At 42.1% G+C, this 18,468-nt stretch overlaps 2 protein-coding genes across 5 annotated transcripts in view; one reads left to right on the plus strand and one right to left on the minus strand.

Moving 5' to 3' along the window:
• Itsn2 (intersectin 2) overlaps window positions 1–2,153 on the minus strand; it is a 112,761-nt gene extending 110,608 nt beyond the window's left edge. For 3 of the 4 annotated variants that reach the window (XM_050125829.1, XM_050125827.1, XM_050125830.1), the window contains exon 1: window positions 1,680–1,828. The gene's annotated coding sequence lies outside the window, so the exon portion shown is untranslated. Of the gene's footprint in view, window positions 1–1,679; window positions 1,829–2,029 lie in introns of those variants that run through there. The other variant, XM_050125828.1, reaches the window with a different exon arrangement.
• The window catches only part of LOC126490725 (serine/arginine repetitive matrix protein 3-like), a 67,323-nt gene continuing 50,166 nt past the window's right edge, over window positions 1,312–18,468 (plus strand). The window contains exons 1-3 of the mRNA XM_050125862.1: window positions 1,312–1,452; window positions 1,532–2,160; window positions 4,185–4,286. Coding sequence (XP_049981819.1) covers window positions 1,312–1,452; window positions 1,532–2,160; window positions 4,185–4,281 — 867 coding nt within the window. The 3' untranslated portion in view covers window positions 4,282–4,286. The remainder of the gene's footprint in view (window positions 1,453–1,531; window positions 2,161–4,184; window positions 4,287–18,468) is intronic.

The raw sequence follows: 18,468 nt of genomic DNA on the forward strand, positions 1-18,468 counted from the left end.
TACCCTGTACCCAGATGGCAGAGAGCATGCTCAGAATGTGTGAAATGGTTGGTTCACTCCCTAATACACACACAAACACACACATCCCTGAAAGTTCCAAGATTATATATGAAATTATCCAATGTCAAAGATGATGAAAATCTTGAGAGTTCCTAAGTCTGGGTAATGGGTGCATGCTATTTTAAATATTTTTGTAAAAACATATTTATTTTTAAAGTACAAATTGAATCCCCTGAGTGTACGTATTTCTTCATATTTAGGAGAAATCAGAATTTGAGTCTTAAGATGTACTGAACAACGGTATAATTCTACTCAGTAAAGTTTTCACTAACCATTCTACCTTTCATTATAAAGGTGAACAACAAGAATACTTAAATGCATTAAATGTTTATAAGCATGCAGATTTTTTCAGCTGCATATCAGTATTACACCAAACAGCAGCAACACGCTTTTTTCTGTATCCTTAAGAAAAAGAAAGAAAGATTTTCACTTTGCTTGCTTGATTATGAGGCAATCATAGGAATAATCCCTAACCTGTAGGTAACTGAATTTTGCAGGCCTCCTATCAATCCGTATAAAGGCTGTGGGCAAGGTTTCTGGATCGCTTTCAGGTTTTATCAGTGACAATATAGCAAGCCTTCAGAGAGAAGTAAGCAATTTCTCAGAGGCTTATGTAGTTTGGCCTCCGGTCTGTGCTACCGAAATTAAGCTAACAGCACAAAATTCCAAGTGACAACTTGCCTCCCCTGAGTAGAACACTCGTGAAACGGATCAAAAAGCATGTAACAAAACGGTAGTTTCTGTGCTAACTTCAATTCCTATTATGAAGTAGCTGGCTCTATCCGAAATGTTCCTATTCATTATGAGTCCAAGTTTCAAAAGAAATGAACCTATTGGCCACGGGCAATCCCTGAACAACACAGCCCGTGACCAATACTCGCAAACAGCATCCTATCTGCAGAATGAAAGCCACCTGCACTGGCAGCCTTAGTTTCCCCAGCCACAATGCACTTGCAGCCGTTTTTTCTCCCTTCCTTAAATAGGCAATCAACTTTACTCTGGTGACCGAGTGCTTCCTATGCACCCTGGAAGTGCATAACGCAGAACAGAAGTCAACGCTTAACATTTCCCAACTTTAGCTGTTAAAAACGCGAGCTGTGGACGCCAAGCATCCGCCCACTGTCCTCTCATGACTCGGGCTACTTTGACGCACCGGGATGCGGCTCACCTGACACTCTGCACCAACGCTGACCAAGGAGGGGGGGAGAGGAGAAAAACAATAAATAAATAAATAAACTAAGCCAAAATAAAATGGGTCTCCAAGGCAACGCGCAGCCCGGTGCCCCTAAGGAAAGCCGAGGACCGCGTCGCCCCTCAACCAGAGGCGGCGGCCGTCACCTGCCAAGCGAGGCCGTGCCGAGGGGCACAGGGTCCCGGCCTCGGAGAGGAGCGGCCCGCCGACCCCGAGGCCGGGACAGGAACCCGCAGCCCAGGTTTCCGCCCGGCTCGGCCGAACCCGGCCGGGGCCTAGGGCGGGGGCCGCACGCGCTGTCGAGAACGGGCCCCGGCGGTCTGCGGCGCGCGGCCCCCTCGGCACGGCCCGTGCAGCCCCGGGGCCGGCGGCGCCCGCACCTGCCCCGCGCCCCGCGGCAGCAGCGCTGCCGGGCGGCTTCACCCACCTGGCGCCTCGCGCGCGTCACCGCGCCACCGACCCCCCGCGCGCTCCTCGGCACCCGCGCCGGGGAAGACCCTGCCGTGCCGCCGCCGCCGCCGCCGCCGCCACCGCCGGGTCAGTCGTCAGGTCGGCCGCAGCGAACCTGTTGCGCAGCCTGTCACGGCCGCTGTGCTCCGCCGGCGCCGCCTCAGCCCCACAACAACATGGCGGCCGCGGCCTCCGCAGGAAGCCGGGGGGCGGGGAGGCGAGCGACGGGCGGGCAGTGACGGTCCGCCTGCTTGCTTGCCCGGCCGGCCGTGGGGCACCGACTCCCCACCGCGGGGGAGCGCGACACTGCGTGACGTGCCTGCTCACCTCGGGAACCGTGGAGCCCTGGACCGCGAGGGCGTGGGCCGAAGCGCTTCGCTTCCCGCGATGTCCCGAAGCCTCCGAGCTGACAGCCTTTCCAGGAGCTGCCACGACCCACCTGGCTCCTCCTCTACGAGGTGACTTGCGGAGGCTGGGTGGGACGTTTCCTGCCACACTGGACCCCAAGTTTTTGGAAAGGGCCAAGAGATGTCCAGGACATCCCTGTTGGACCACACATGGAGCTTGCTTTCTCGCTCTGGAACCTTCTTATTCACTAAAGGTCTCTTCGTTGATGAGGGAGCTAGAATTTCCTGAGATTGGGGAAGTTAGAGGTTCAAAGGAGTTGCCTCTACCTTTGAAACAGACCCTTCTCAGGAACTCCCCTAAAGGAGTTAACCGCACCCAAGAGTCGGCCATCCATTCACCATCACACACACACAGAGAGAGAGAGAGAGAGAGAGAGAGAGAGAGAGAGAGAGAGAGAGAGAGAGAGACAGAGAGACAGAGAGAGACAGAGAGAGAGACAGAGACAGAGAGAGACAGAGACAGAGACAGAGACAGAGAGAGTCCAACAAGGAGCATCCCTAAACCTGTTCACATGCAAGAGCATGCTCCTCACAGGAAGACTGCTCCAATTTCTTCTGCCTGCAGAAGCTAACATTCTTACCTGTCTGATAGGAGAAAGTCAAATTCAGAATTCCTATCACCCCTTTCTATTATGCGGACTCCTCAAATATCTATATCTAGGGCTAGCCAGTCTACAAAGTCAACACTCCCTAAGGCAGAAAGGCTTTCTTTAGATTGGTGTGAAGATGTGATGGTTCCTAATGAGCAAAATGGGGTAGTGGAGGGGGGCCCTAAGATTCAAGGTTTAGGTTGAGGGGACTGTGCTGAGAGGCAAAACGCATAACCAGAACTGGCGTGTCTGGAATCCCCGCACTCAAGAGGCTGAGTCGGAAGGACCATGGCTTGAGGTCAGTCTAGGCTATATAGAAACTGTTTCAGAAATCCCATAAATAAATGAATTTTTTAAAATATCCATATCCCTATGATTTCTGTTGAGATGTGAGAGATCTGTGTAGATCAGATGCCCTGGAGCTTCATTTTTTTACCTGTTGCGGCAGATGAAGGAATCAGGTGTGCCCTGCAAGAGACGCTGCTGCAATGCTCAGGCCTGACTGAACTGGACAGCCAACTCCTCAGAGGAATTTAGCAAACATTGATGGGGATAAACAGGCTTTTCTTGCTCTCACAGTGTTTTTTTTAACTCTTCGATTAGGTCTTCACCAAGACCTGACAGACAGGTCCTGAGCTTCCATGACACAGAGACACCTGACTCCCTGGTATCAGTCTAGGAGGTCCCTCACTTCCTGGGGACCAGTTAATAAGGCTACTTCCTCTATAAACAAGCCACTTGGATTAAGAAAAGCACTCCTAAGCACCCATTACCATTCCCATCCCAGTGCTCCCTTCCCATGCCCACATCCAAGTGTGTAAGCCTCAGAACCGCAGTGCTGCAGAGTTGGCCTGCAAGGTAAAACTGATTTTTTTTTTTATTCCTAATAGGCAGATAGTTAATCTCCACTTCCCTCCCATCACTGACTAGTGTCACTGTGTTTTGATGTTCTGGACATGGTAGCATTGACCTTGTCTTCTTTCTGTTGAAGAAGCTGCCAGATCCTAGGGAGGAGGAGGATATGGAAGGAGGGAGCATTTGAAAATCTCCCTAAAACAAACTGCAAAGCTAACAACTTCTGATGCAAATTGGGGTTCTGTCAGCCTGCCTGCAATATCCCAAGCCCCAAATCAACACCCCAGGTTTCTATTTGAAATGTCACAACAGAGTACAAAGACTTCCTCCGGTAGCCTAGCTTCTCCCATACATACATGCGTGGCTCTGAGGTGAACCAGTGCCGTGAAGCATTTAGTGGTTAGACAGAAGCCATGAAGCAATGAGGGATCCTCAGCCCCCAGGCAGGCTGTGCTGACAGCCCCTCCATTCAAGAAGCTAAAGAATGGAAAGCCACCCAAGAAGTGTTCTTGCTGCTTCTAGATCTTTCTTTCCCTACTCATATGAAAAAAAAAAAAGTCCTTTTTTGTTTTGTTTTGAGGTTTGCAACACCTCTCTTCTTTCCTTATGTCTTCTTTTGCCAAATTCCAGGACACTCAATGTTTACCAAGAATGCCAACGCCTGAAGAAGTCAGTGCTCCAGATCCACCCAGAATTCTCAGCATCCTTCGTCCTTAGGTATTCATGATTCAGGTAGGTGATGCATCCACCCTCCCAGTTCATTAACTTCCTCCACTCAAGGGCAGATCTTGAAACTAAATTCCCTCAGAAGCTCCCAAATCTATTTTTGGTTCACCTCCGGCCTGGACTGGAGATGAAATAGCAAGTCCTGCCTAAGTCAGAGATATTCTTGTCGATTCTATAAAAGAGTAACAATTAGTGAAGAGTGGAAAGCTAAGGAGTCAGGAGGTAGACTATGTATGTCACATCTGTCTCTCCCAGCCTGCCAAGATCTCAGGTGGATTCTTAGGCCTGTGACTATAAACTGAGGTTTTACCATGGGGACATCTAATCACGGACTTTTCCCTTCCATGTATCTATGCTCCTCCCAGTCATATAGATGCTCTCAATTTTCCCATTTGTAATTTTCAAAGGTCCCATTCTTCATCCAAAATCCTACCACTCAATATATCCTCAAAACAAACCTATTGTGGTGACAACCGGCTAGAACAGACAGAAGTAAACTGTCCCGATTTCAACCATCCCATAGGATAAACATGTTATCTTTTAGGAAGCCTTAAGAAACTTGTCTTTTACATAAGACCTGTACCACTAATAGACTGCCTATGGCAATACTATAAATAGACTTAAACCAATAATTTATGAAGAGATTAAGAGGCTATGGCCAACAGAAATCACCCTGCCTTACCCGGCGTTTGCTACTTCTGGGGTTCTTCTCTCCTGAAGACGGTTTCCATTTATGATTCCCCTTAGATAGCTTCCTTTAGTGTTCCAAGCTACAGTGCAGATATGTTGGCCACAAGTTCTTATATTTTATATAAAATTTAGATGTTATCTGCTTTCATATTTGAATGTAAATTTACATCCACTGGATGTCAGATACTGAGTTACAAACGGTGTGATGGCTCAGGGGTGAAGGCACCGCTGCCATGCCAGATGAGTTGAGTGTGCTCTCTGGGCCCAGCAGGTAGAAGGAGAAAATCACCTCTCACAAGCTGTCCTCTAACTTCTACACATGCACCATGGCAGGTACATGTTCGTGTATAATAAGCACATTCAAAATACAATATAAAAATTCTGGTTTTTATGTTTTACTTGTTTTCTTTCGCTATTTTATTGATATTTTTCAATTCTCGTCTAGTCTCACAGTGTCTCTTGAGAAGTGAGCTGTTGATCAATTATGTCTATTATTGTCATACATCATTTTCTTCACTGCTTTAAGACATGCGCTGTATCTTTGCTTTCAGCAATTTGACTATGACATACACCAACATGGACTTTCTGCTTTCCAGCTTTATGAATCTCAAGACTGCAGATATCTGTCTTTTGTTGAAATATTTTAAATATCAGTCATCATTCCTTCAGATACCTTTTTCTGCTCCACTCTCCTCCTTCTGACACATATTTTTAACTGTTCGTTGTCCTCTGGAGTTCTTGTTAGGTATACCCCAACAGTGAAGCAATGTTCCACTACGGAACACCAAAAACGCTGGCTCTACCCTCCCCTGCACACAGAACATTTGGAGCTATGGGTACTGGGAAATGCTCTTTTAAAAGTTGTGCTTCTTTGACCTTCTTTGGTAAGAGCTTGTTTATGTCTACTGTTAGCCAGGGCATCTATTCTAGTGTCTTATAAGAAAAGAAAAGGAACATCATAGTTTCTCACTCCTTTGTTCACATTCTCTCTCTCTCTCTCTCTCTCTCTCTCTCTCTCTCTCTCTCTCTCCTGAGAAATGGGTGAAAATTAAAGTTTTCCCTTTCTGGGTTTCTTTTTCCTTTCAAAACTTAGAACAAACTACTAACAATAGTGGTTAATGCCTGGATATCTAAAGTTAAGTCCATCTGGGAAACAGTTTGAGACTGCCCTAGTATTTTATCATCAGGATCGTATACTGATGAAAAGTAGTCCAGCATAGGTGTTCCAGGCCCAAGGAGAGGTCTAGGCCTTCCAATGCCATGTCTTTGTCAAGCCATTAATTGAATCGTTTTCTTTCACAAAGTTAAAATTGTTAAGACCCTCACAGGTTCTTAGTTCAGAATCATGATCAATGGGTAAAACCGGTCCTTGGGTTTTCTTCTCTGCTCTTCAACCTCACAAATCCTTTTCTAGAGTATGGTGCACAGGGGGAACAGAGAAGTGGAAATAGGAATAACTCAGGGAAAGAGGTAGGAAGGGAAACCTCCCACTCTAGCATGGGAGGAATATTTCCACTTCCAGGTCACTGGTGTCGTGTACAACTAAGACTGTGGCTTGAAGCCGGATGGTACTGGAAAGGCAGTGCCAGGCAAACTAGGGAGGGAAGTCAGCCCATACTTGGTTCTCTGCCAGCACTGCAGGGTGGAGTCAAAGGCCTGCTTCCTAAGGCCTGAAAGCCCTGAACAGGATGTGCTCATTCATGATTGAAGCACCAGGGGCTTCCAGTCTGGCAGGTGTAGCTCAGCAAATGGGAATCCAGTCAGGAGTCAGACATGCTTCCTGTCTGGCATGTATCCCCAGCTGTCTGCTTATGTCATTGTTACTGTGTGCAGACAAACCAGATACTAGTTCACCACTTGTAATAATCTAACTAATAATATTGTCTTTTACACTGGACAGAGGGCTTTTAATTTTTACCTTTCTATTTTTTAATTTTTGTAGTGCTGCAAATGGAACCCAGGGTCTTAGGCATATTAAACATGTGTTATATTATGGCGCTGTACTCTTAGCCCCTAATTTTTAAAAATTTTTCTTTTCTTGCAACAAATTTGAAAATCAAATATCTGTTTGTGATCAGCTAACTTTGATTGGCATGAGAAAAGGAGGTAAAAATCAGACTTCACCTTATGTTTGGGGATTTTCTCATGCATAGTTTTGATTTTCATTTGCCCCTTTACCTAAAATAATCATAAGCAAGCCTTGCTATCGCAGAAGAGTAACAAGTTTCCTTTAAAGCAGGCACTATATCAGATCCTTTGGTACTGCTTGACCCAGAATGGCTAAACGTTTGTTTCTGGTGTTAGCATTTCTTTTTTCAAAATAAGACAATGCCTTGAGATGAATCTTAAAAAAAAAATAATAATCACTATAACATGCCTGTAATCCCAACTACTGGGGAAGCTGAAGCCGAAGCTTAACAGATTTAAGGCTTGTTTGGGCTACACAGTGGATTTAGGGCCAGCCTGAGTAATGTAGCAAGATCGTGTCTCAGAATGAATTGTGGGGAGAAGAGAAGAAAGAGAGGGGGAAGATAAAGAAAGGGGAGGGGGTGAAGTGGGGGGAAGATGGGAGAAAAGAGGTAAGGGCAGGAAAGGAAAGAAGGGTGACAAATGTTATTACTGGCTCTTTGAAGATTGAGGCAAGAAGGTCACAAGTTTGACGCCAGCCTTGGCGACAGAGCAAGACACTATCAGGAAAGAAGGAGAGGAAGTGAGGAATAAATCCAAACCAGGAGTGGTTATGGGCAGGTACAGAGTAGCCATAACACTCATATCATGCCAAGGGAAGCCACAGGTAAATGGGGGTGTGTTTTGATATTCTAAAAAATGATAAGCCTTTAGACTTGCCCTGTCTTGTCTTCACTTATGAAAACAAAGTCTAGGCTATGAAATTATAGCCCAAAGTAGAATCAGCAACGTGAAGTTCGTCAACATCCCTAGCAGCTAGCTCAGGAGTTTTCTGCTGTGGACTCTGGTGTGAGAAGTCCTTCTATGTGTTGCCTTTATTGTTTAATGAATAAATCTGTTTAGGCCAGTGGCTTAGCAGAATAGAGCTAGATGGGAAAACTAAACTGAATGCTGGGAGAAAGAAGGCAGAATCAGTGAGAAACCATGTAGCCACCGCCAGAGACAGACACACCAGAACCTTGCTGGTAAGACACAACCATTTGGTGATATACAGATTAATAGAAATGGGTTAACCAGAGATATAAGAGCTAGCTAGCATTACGCTTAAGCTATTGGCCAAACAGTATTGCAAATAATATGGTTTCTGGGTAATTATTTCAGGTCTGGGCAGCTAGGAACAAATGAGCAGAGTCCCCAACAGGACTCTGGTGGTGATGATGATGTGGGTGTTGAGTGCTCTTTGTCATTCTGATTTCTTCCTTTTGTGTTTAATGCATCCAATTGATAGGTCTTTTTTAGTCTTTACAATTTAGAACTGCCATAGCCAGGTGGTGGTGGCACATACCTTTAATTCCAGCACTTGGGAGGCAGAGGCAGGCGAATCTCTGTGAGTTTGAGGCCAGCCTGGACTACAAGAGCTAGTTCCAGGACAGGCTCTAAAACTACAGCAAAACCCTGTCTCAAAAAAAAAAAAAAAAAAAAAAAAAAAAAAAAAAAAAAAAAAAAAACCAAAAAGCAATTTAGATCTGCCTAATTCAGTAGACCAACAAAGGAAAAAAAGAAAGAGCAGAAATGGGTTACTTGCAAAACAATTAGCCTCAGAAGCCATTCCTCAGTGGGTGAACTTTTGTTATTCTCATAAATGGAAAACTTGAATGTCAGAGAAACTCCATCATTTGAACAATTCATTCATCTATAAGTACTGTAATCATTAATGAAATGAAATGAAATGAATGAAATTTATGTCCTGCCAATGCTGAAGCATGCATGGGCAGCCTGTATGTAGTGGTTCTGTTGAACTTGTCCATATTGGATTTCATGGTTTAATTGTTGAGGATGACTGACCAGGTCTCTTCCTCAAGAGGGCACCAGATCACATTACAGACAGTTGTCAGCCACCATGTGGGTACTGGGAATTGAACTCAGGACCTTTGGAAGAGCAGGCAGTGCTCTTAACCACTGAGCCATCTCTCCAGCCCCAATATGGGCAATAATCCTAGTCCAATACAAATTTGTTTTTAGCTTTTTTTTCTGGATATATATATATATATATATATATATATATATATTTTCATATTTCTCTTTTACTAGACTTTCACTATAAAATGTCCCATAAAGGCAGTTGTTTTAAAGGCTTGAGCCCTAGTTCATGGGGCTACTGCAAGGTAAAGGAGCTTATAAGAAGTGGAACCTGGTCATGGTGGTTCACCCATATAATCCTTGTACTGTGGGAGGAATTACTATGGAGGCAGGAGAATCAAGGGTTCAAGTATTTTCATGACAACATGGTAAGTTTGAGGCTAGTCAGAGCTATATGAGATCCTCTCTCAAACAAATAAACAAAATTAAATAAAAACAACTTAAAATTAAGTGAAAGGAAGTTAGGTCATGGGGGCATGGCCTCAGAGAGAATTCTGGGTCCCAACCTTATCCATGTCTTCCTTTGGTACCCAGTCACCACAAGGTGAGCATATCTCCCTTGTCACATGGTATTCTGATGTTGCCACTAGGCCCTGTGGTCATAAGTTGAAACCTATACAACTATGAGCCAAAATAAACCTTTCTATATGTGTGAAGCTGCCCTAATAAAATCCATTGCTTTTTATATTACCTTAAAAGTTAATAAATAGGGCTGGAGAGATGGCTCAGAAGTTAAGAGCACTGGCTGCTCTTCTAGAGGCCCTGAGTTCAATTCCCAGCAACCACATGGTGGCTCACAACCATCTGGAATGAGATCTGGTGCCTTCTTCTGGTGTTCAAACAGAACACTGTGTATGTAATAAATAAATAAATCTTTTTTAAAAAGTTTTAATAAATAAATAAAACCTGCCTGTTTTTAAACTGATTATTTCTGCCACCACAGAGATGGAAAGCTAATTACCATTTTCTGGTGCCCATTTTTAGAATTTATTTTAAAAATCTTAACCACTGAATGAAAATAATTGTTTCTATAAAATGTATTAATCTACCATAGCAATATTAGAAGATTCCACTTCCACTGTGTTCTCCTCAATTATATTTTATTTGCATTTAAACTTTTTCCTAATTAAAAATTATATTAAAATTTTACTTGCTTTTCTTATATCCACTGATGATCAGCATTTTTATTACTTTTGCTAAATAACAAAATTACATTTTAGTAATAACTTTGTTCAATGAACTATTCATATACTATCTCTGGTTATAATAAATCTCTGTTATATTCCTTCAAAATTTGTGTGCTGAAATCCTAAACCCCTAGATGATAATCTTAGAAGGTGAGGTTTTTGAGATGATTAAAATAATCTAATACAAATGAGATTAGTTCATATAAGGAGGCCTCAGGGACAGACCTTGTGATGTCTCAGCTGGACCATGGTACCCGTGTACCCGAAGTAAATCCTCACTGCTGTGTGACAAAATGATTTTCTGGGAAGAAGCAACATACATGTCTATTTACCCCAGATAGGAACACACAGCAAACCAGAGTAAAGATACCACCAAAGTCCAATTCATTGAACCATGAAGTTTTACTGGACGTACTTACAGGACTATAGGTGAGCGGTTCCTTACATGAGTAAGTAATTTGAGTAATTTACTCAAAAAACAGCCACACATCACCACAGGGACAACTCACAAAGTTGGGAACCTGAAGCACACTGTAGATAGCCCAACAGATAGGAGTGTCCTTCCCACTTGTCTGAGTTGGTCTAAACATCTTCCAGGCAGCTGGTAAAGTATCAGAGTCTTCTTTGCAGCTTAACTCCACCCAGTCTGAGAGGGATTCTCAAGGTTTATTACTGGTTGGTTTTAGAGGACTGGTTTCAGGGACTTCCTGAAGCTCTTTTGAATTGTTTACCTTCTTGCTTAAGGAGCTTCCCTGCAGGATGGAATGTTTCAGAAGAAACTGTTAGACAAAATCAGGGTGTACTAAATCTGCAAACACCTTGATCTTGGACTTCCCAACACAGAACTGAGAAATTCCTGTGCTTTTTACCCTAGCTAGTTTGTGGTATTTCAATTTGGCAACCCAAGACAGATTAAAGCACTGTATACATATATAGTCTCGTATTTATTTTTTAAATATTAATAATTATTACTATAATGCATATATGTATGCCTACATTCACATGAGGTACCCACAGAAATCAGAGTTATTAGATGCCCCTGGGGCTCGCATTATAGGCAGTTGTAACAGCTTAATGTGGGTGCTGGGAATCAAACTCAGGTCTGCTGGAAGATAGCATGTGCTCTTGACCACTAAGCCATCTCTCTATTCCCTATTCCTATTTAACCAATTCACACAAATGCTTTATATAATATATTCAAGGAAGGGTTGTTTTATTTTATTTTTAAATTAATTAATTTTAATTACTTGTGTATGTATGGGGAGTGGGGTCACAGAGGGCATTTAGATACCCTCTAGAGCATTTAGCTCTAGCTGGGGTTACCATGAAGTTGTAAACCACCTGACATGGGTGCTGGGAGCAGATTAGGCTCGTATCCATTGAACCAGCTCCTCAGCCTCCTGAAGGAGTTTTAAAGATCACCAGAGAGATGGCTAAGAGATTAAGAGCACTGGCTGCTCTTCCAGAGGTCCTGAGTTCAATTCCCAGCAACCACTATGTGGCTCACAACCATCTGTAAATAAGATCTGATGCCCTCTGCTGGCCTGCAGGTATACATGCAGACTCTATACACTGTATACATAATAACACTGTGTACATAATAAATAAATCTTTAAAAAAATCACCATGTCTTGCTTGTCTATTGTCTTTCAATTTACAGATTATTTTATTATCTGCTTACAAGAAACGGATTTATTTTCTTTTGAAATCTGTTTGCTCATCTATATAATTTAATTGGTAATAGTCTTTTATGTTCAATAAAATGTTCAATATGTTCAATGAAAAGGCTGTGTCAATAATCATAATACGGATCCTGACTCCTTTAGGTGTTTAGTAAATGTCACTAAACACTGACAAAAAATGAGCATTGTGACAGAAGATAATTTTATCTATTTCAACAAGGTTAGTAATTGATTGGAGGCTCTAAGTAAGTTCCTAAGAGTCTCTTATCCAATCCAAATAGTAGTTGGGTTATTTTGTTGCTGTTAAGTTTTTTTTTTAACAAGTTCTATTTCTTTGTTTTCTATAAACACTAATAACATTACTCTGATGTAGTAGGAATAATAAAAACCCAGAGACAGGTATTGGGGTTCAAGCTAAAGGTCAGAAAAGCAAAGCAGCTGGCCACTAGGGAGACCTTTTACCTCTACCAAATCTTCAGACAAAGGGGGCGACATCCTGTCTCTTCCCCTTTATATTCCTCTCTCCATCCAACCATATTGCTCCTGTCTCCATCTCCCTAGTGCTGGGATCACCTTTGTGTGACCTCTATTTCTCTTCCAGACAGATTCAATCTTGTATAGCTCAGGGTGGTTTTGAACTAACGGAGATCAGACTGCCTCTGTCTCCCAAGTCCTGGGATTAAAGGTGTGTGCCAACACTCCCTGGCCTGTATGCCTGACTAGTATGGCTACTTTGCCCTCCGATCTTCAGGCAAGCTTTATCTATTCAAACTCATATAATGTACCACTATATTCTGAGGCTGGGGTTATAAGTGTGCACCACCCATACTCAGCTCTATCATTATTAAAACATTAATTGTAAATTTTAATGGGATAAACTATGATTTTTTTCTAAGTATGCCTTAGTTAGGGTTTCTATTGCTGCAACAAAACACCACAACCAAAAGGCAAGTTGGGGAGGAAAGAGTTTATTTGACTTACACTTCGGAATTGCTGTTCATCACTGAAGGAAGTAAAGATGGTGGCATGGACCACATGGTGACCATTGTTGTTTGACAAAGTTCCAGCACTTCAACACTGCAGACCATACTTCTCCAGCACCTTTTTACTTTCATTTTTAGTGATTTTTAGTTATTCTCAATGTTAATTCTTTTCCTCTTGGGAAATTTTATATGGGCTTCAGTAAAGGATGAAATTGTGTATAGTAGCTTCTCTAAACAAAATAATTCTTTAGAAAAAAGTCCCTGCCACCATAGAACCAGAAATTCTATTGTGCCCTCCTAATTATGCCAAGAACAGGAACGTTAGAGATTCACTAGATACACCTGATCCCAAGGATGAAATGCCTGCAGTTCAGGTGCAGAGGCCATCCAAGGCAAGAGTTCAGTTAATAAATACAATATAATGGGAAAAGATTAAGACATCAGGACCTTCCCTTTTGGGAGTGTTATGAGAGAAACAGGACCGTATAGTATAGATAGTGTCTGTTCCCCAGAAGTCCTTTTCCCATTTGGATAAGGGTCTCCATTTCCTCAAGGGGCTTGAGGAAAGTTCTTGCTTGCTAAAAAGGGAGACATTCTTATCTCTAGCAAGAGGAACTTGTGGCCCTCCCAATAACATAAGACCATAAGACATGTGCCAGTAGTCAAGTTCAGTGCTAGATTCCTCAACCCTTGACCTCAAGTCACACCCCAGCTCACACGCCCCTTGTCTCCCTCTTAATCCTCTGTGCAAGCTTGGAGTATAAAAGGTGTAGTCTTTTTTTTTTTTTCAATTAAAGGCTACTGACAGCCATCCTAATTCACCCTCAGATAATGTCCATCTCCTCCTTCACCCACACACCAACTGATTCCATGCATCCTCTTTGGGACCTGAACCCCCAGCCAGAGCAGGTCTTCCCAGGCAGGACAGGAACTCAAACAGGACAGGTACCCAGAGGCAGGAGCTGATGCAGATATCATGGGGGTGGGTACTGCTTACTGGCTAGCTTTCCATGGCTTGTTCAACCCCACCTTAAAGAACCCAGGACCAGAAGCCCAGGGACCGCACCACCCACCATGGGCTGGGCTCTCCCAGTTGATCCCTAAATGAGAAAATGCCTTACAGCTGAATCTCAAGAAGGCATTTTCTCAGCTGAGGATCCTTCCTCTGATGACTTTAGCTTGTGTCAAGTTGACACACAACAGCCACTCGGTATAGAGCCATTGATCATATCCAACACCTTTCTATCCCACCCTTCTCTCTCTAGCTCCTTTTCTAGCCTCTAGAAATTTATACTTTCAGGTCACCTTAAATATTTTTAAGTATTATTGTTAATAGTAGTAGTACTTGTTGTTGTTGTGTGTGTGTGTGTGTGTCGGGAGCAAGTTTTGGGAGTTGGTTCTCTTTTCCATTGTGGGTGCTGGGGATCAAACTCATGTGGTTAGGTTTGAGAGCAAGCGCTTTTACCCACTGAGCCATCTTTAAGTCCTGACTTTTACTTTTTTAAAGTTTCCACATATGATAGAGAATGTGTGATACTTGTTGCTCTGTGACTAGTTTGCTTTGCTTAATGCTATGTCCTCCAGATCTACCCATCCATGTTGCTGCAAATGACAAACTTCCCTTCTTTATGGACAAATACTACTTCATTGTATACATACACATCGTCTTGGTCTCCTCATCTGCTAGTGTGCATGGAGGTCGAGTCTGCATCTTCGGTGTTGTGAATAGAACAGGACTCAACAAGCATGGGTACAGGTTGTGTACACCGACTTCATTTCCTTTGTCCCTGTACCCGGAATGGGATAGCTGTCTCCAGTGGCATTCTCTTGACTTTGGTGTTCTGTCCCAGAAGAGAAGCACTGGGATTGTTAGCAGATTTAAACAGAGACAGAAAATTCTACTTTCATACCAACAAGCTTTGGTGAGACTTTTTGTAACTCCTTAGAGATTTGCAGAAAGGTTCATGAACTTTGTGCCTTTCAAGTTTAGCCTTGCTTTAATTTGATGTACTGTGTAATCTAAATTGATTGGGTTTTATAGGGTAAGCCTTGGGCAGAGACCAGGTTTGAACATGTACTTAACAGCTTCTACTGTACTTTCAATTCTTGGAAAATAATAATTAATGGTTAGGCATTGGGTGTTTGGCACAAAACCCTGACTCTAAGTATAATTAACTTTAAGAGCTATTTTGGTATCTTTTGAAAGTGAGATGTGAATTCTTTACGGCCTCATAGAAGGAGTCAGAAATCTATCCTGTGCTTAAGACATGTGGAAATATATAATACGTAAAGGGAATTACCTGATGAACGTGAACTCAGTGGTGTTAATGGAAGAGCAGTAGAGATTTTAGAATTAACTCCACAAAATTCAGATTAAGGGTTCAGGGTCTCTGAATACTTAAAGCGTCCATGTTTATAGTCTTAAAAAGCAAAATCTCAAAAATACATTAGATCTTTAAATGAATATCAGTAAATCTAGTAAGTTCTATAATTTGTTTCATAATTTTCCTTATGACTACTTCAACAGCAGTTTTTCGTGCTCAGATGTTGAATGACTTCCAATAACTGTGTGTGCAAATATGGATGTGCAGGCATCTGTGCACACTTGCACTGAAGGCTGCCACAGGAACATTTTTAGTTTGCCTCTTGGATATTCTGTACCATCTTCTTCAGAACTTCAAGTGTTGAGGGAAGTGTGTGCACTTTGGCTCCAAGCAGGAACACTTTGATTAGAAAAGGTAGCAAAAGAAGAAACAACCCAGGCATTCTGTGCCCACCTCCAGAGAGATAGAGAGAAAGCTGTACACAGTGACTCCTGCCTTTCAGCTTTGAACTTGAGCATGAACGTTTGCCCAAGTATGATGGTCACCAAGTGGGAACTGCAAGAGGTCTTGTGTGACATTCCTAACATCTTCACCTTTGCCGTAGATTTAATCATTTACCCACCCAGAGTTGAAATGCCTCTTTCTAATTTTTAAAGATTGCTTCACTTGTCTAAATATGTGTTCTGTGTGTGTGTATAAAATAAGATGCCCTGTGGGAATAGAAGATGTGTTTGACTTTTTCTGAGACACAGCACCATGTAGGCCACTGGTAAAGGCTGGGTTTGAACTGTGTGTGTGTGTGTGTGTGTGTGTGTGTGTGTGTGTGTGTGTGTGTGTGTTGGGTTTATTGAGACACGGTTTCTCTATGTAACAGTTCTAGCTGCCCTGAAACTCACTCTGTAGACCAGGCTGGCCTTGAACTCACCGAGATCCACCTGCCTCTGCCTCCTGAGTGCTGGGATTAAAGGAATGCATCACTACACACAGATTTTTTTAAAAACAGAAAAGAAAATGAGATCATCTTCAAAATTAAACTATCCAAGTACAAAATTGAAGGATAAAACTTGGCAAAAATATTTTAAAGAAATGCAACAACTTCAGGTCAGAGTAAACTGATGTGAACGTTAAGAGTGTAATCTAAAGGAAATAGAAGCTTATTGGTTGGGTTCTAAAGCACCCACCTTCATGATACAGTTCAGCAGTGTTCGTGAGGTTACAAAATATATACTTGGCCTTCTCTTTCATTGACATACGGTTTCTAAAACACTTGGAATCTCCAAGCCAGGAGGAATGTATTATTGGCAGAAGTTTCTGTTCTGCTAACAGCTCCCAAATAAACACACTGAGGCCTATATTAATCATAAATACTCAACCAATATCTTAGGCTTATTACTAGCTAACTTTTTTTTTTTTTTTTTTGGTTTTTCGAGACAGGGTTTCTCTGTGGCTTTGGAGCCTGTCCTGGAACTTGCTCTGTAGACCAGGCTGGTCTCGAACTCACTAGCTAACTCTTACATTTAAATTAACCCATATTTCATATCTATGCTTTGCCACGTGGTGGCCTGGTACCTTTTCTCTGTATGGCGTGCTCATCTGGCTTCTCTCTGTCTCTACTGGCAACTCCAGACTCCACCCTTTCTCCCAGTGTCCTTATTCTGGTTCTTCTTCCTAACCTTATCCTGTTCAGCTATTGGCCAATCAGCTTTTTTAGTATACCAATCACAGTGACATATATTCACATAGTATAAAAGAAATACCACATTTCCTTTTTTGTCTAATTAAAAAGGAAGGTTTTAACTTTAACATAGTAAAATTATAAACAACAAAAATGTTATCAAGTAAGAATTACAGTTACAATATCCAGGCCATTTTTAGTTGGCAAAATTAGAGAAAATATTTTATTATCTATTTCATCTTTTGACTCTAAAGTTTTAAACATAATTTGCCTTTTATCATAACTAAGGAAAACTTTAACTATGACTATTTAGTCTTCCTCTCTGTGGGGTCCCTCTGTAGATCCTGCCAAAGAATTGAGCCAGCCCCCCACCGGCAAAGTGTGCTGCTTGCCACCCAGCCCCCAGTCCTGGAGACAATCAGATACAGCAGGGAGTCAAGTCAAGCTGGAACTTATTGATTTCCTTATAGCATGCAACTTATAAAGAAAAAATCCCACGAATCCCAGAAGAAGCAGAAGGGGAATTAGCCAATCACATCAGCAGTCACATCTGCATGAGCTACGGCTCCCACAGCTTCTAATGTGGATCACAAGTTATTGGCCACTCCAGCCCCCTATATGCTCATTCTCGATTCAGCCCACACATCTCCATCAAAGACTCCAGAAGGATGAGATGTCACCTAATGACAAGAGCATCTGGCTGCCTAGAGAGTCACTCTAAGTTCTTCTGTAACTAAAGGCCTAGAATATATGACAGACTTTTCAGAGAAGCAAGGAATTTTGAAAGACTGTCCTACATTGTCCTGGCAAAGTTTCATAATCACTTTCTTTTATGTCCTGTTTGTCCAGTTTGGACAACATACTGTCAGCAGTCAAGTCAAAGGCAGGTTCTTGCTCAGTGGTTAAAGCAAACTTCATATTGAGTTTCTTTGATGCCCATCATCTCCGAAGTAGATTGGTGTTTGCCAGGAGCAGATGTGTCTCATTGTCATAAAAAGCCTTATATTACTAAGCATCTTAAGTGCCATAGTCTGTAAATCTCTGAAATGTTTGAAAATCACCTATCTAAAATATATCTCTGACCTTGAAAATATACCTCACATGACTACACGTTTAATTGCAATAGGTGACTAACTACTAACCTGCATTTCTCTATTATCCCAAATAGTTTGTAATAATAATTTTCAAGGACCAGAAATTTTCATTGCATTGTTAAATAAGCTGCATAGGTACAATACCTTAGACAAGAGTAGAAACATACATATAGTATAGTAAAAATAACTTTAAATTTTTATCAATAAGCCAAAATCCATACCAATGTAAAGTATTTAAGACTAGTAGTTTCTTTTTTAGTTTTAAAGTAGATTCAATAGTCTACTTTTTTATCCTATCATTTCTATATCCTTTTTTTTAGAATGAGATCCGTGATGCTAATCTCCTTTCTTCAGATTTTTTCCTGGCCATTTCCAATAACACCTTGTAACCAACTTCCTAAATTATGAAAAATGTCCATAAGCCATCAACAACAATTCACTCCATCTCTTGTAAATGTGGGTAGCTATATTGGTCACAATCTGTAGTCAAAAGTTTCTGCCTTGCC

This window comes from Alexandromys fortis, unplaced genomic scaffold (genome assembly GCF_014885135.2).
Source record: "Alexandromys fortis isolate MF-2015 unplaced genomic scaffold, M_Fortis_MF-2015_v1.1 scaffold_252, whole genome shotgun sequence".
NCBI lineage: Eukaryota > Metazoa > Chordata > Mammalia > Rodentia > Cricetidae > Alexandromys > Alexandromys fortis.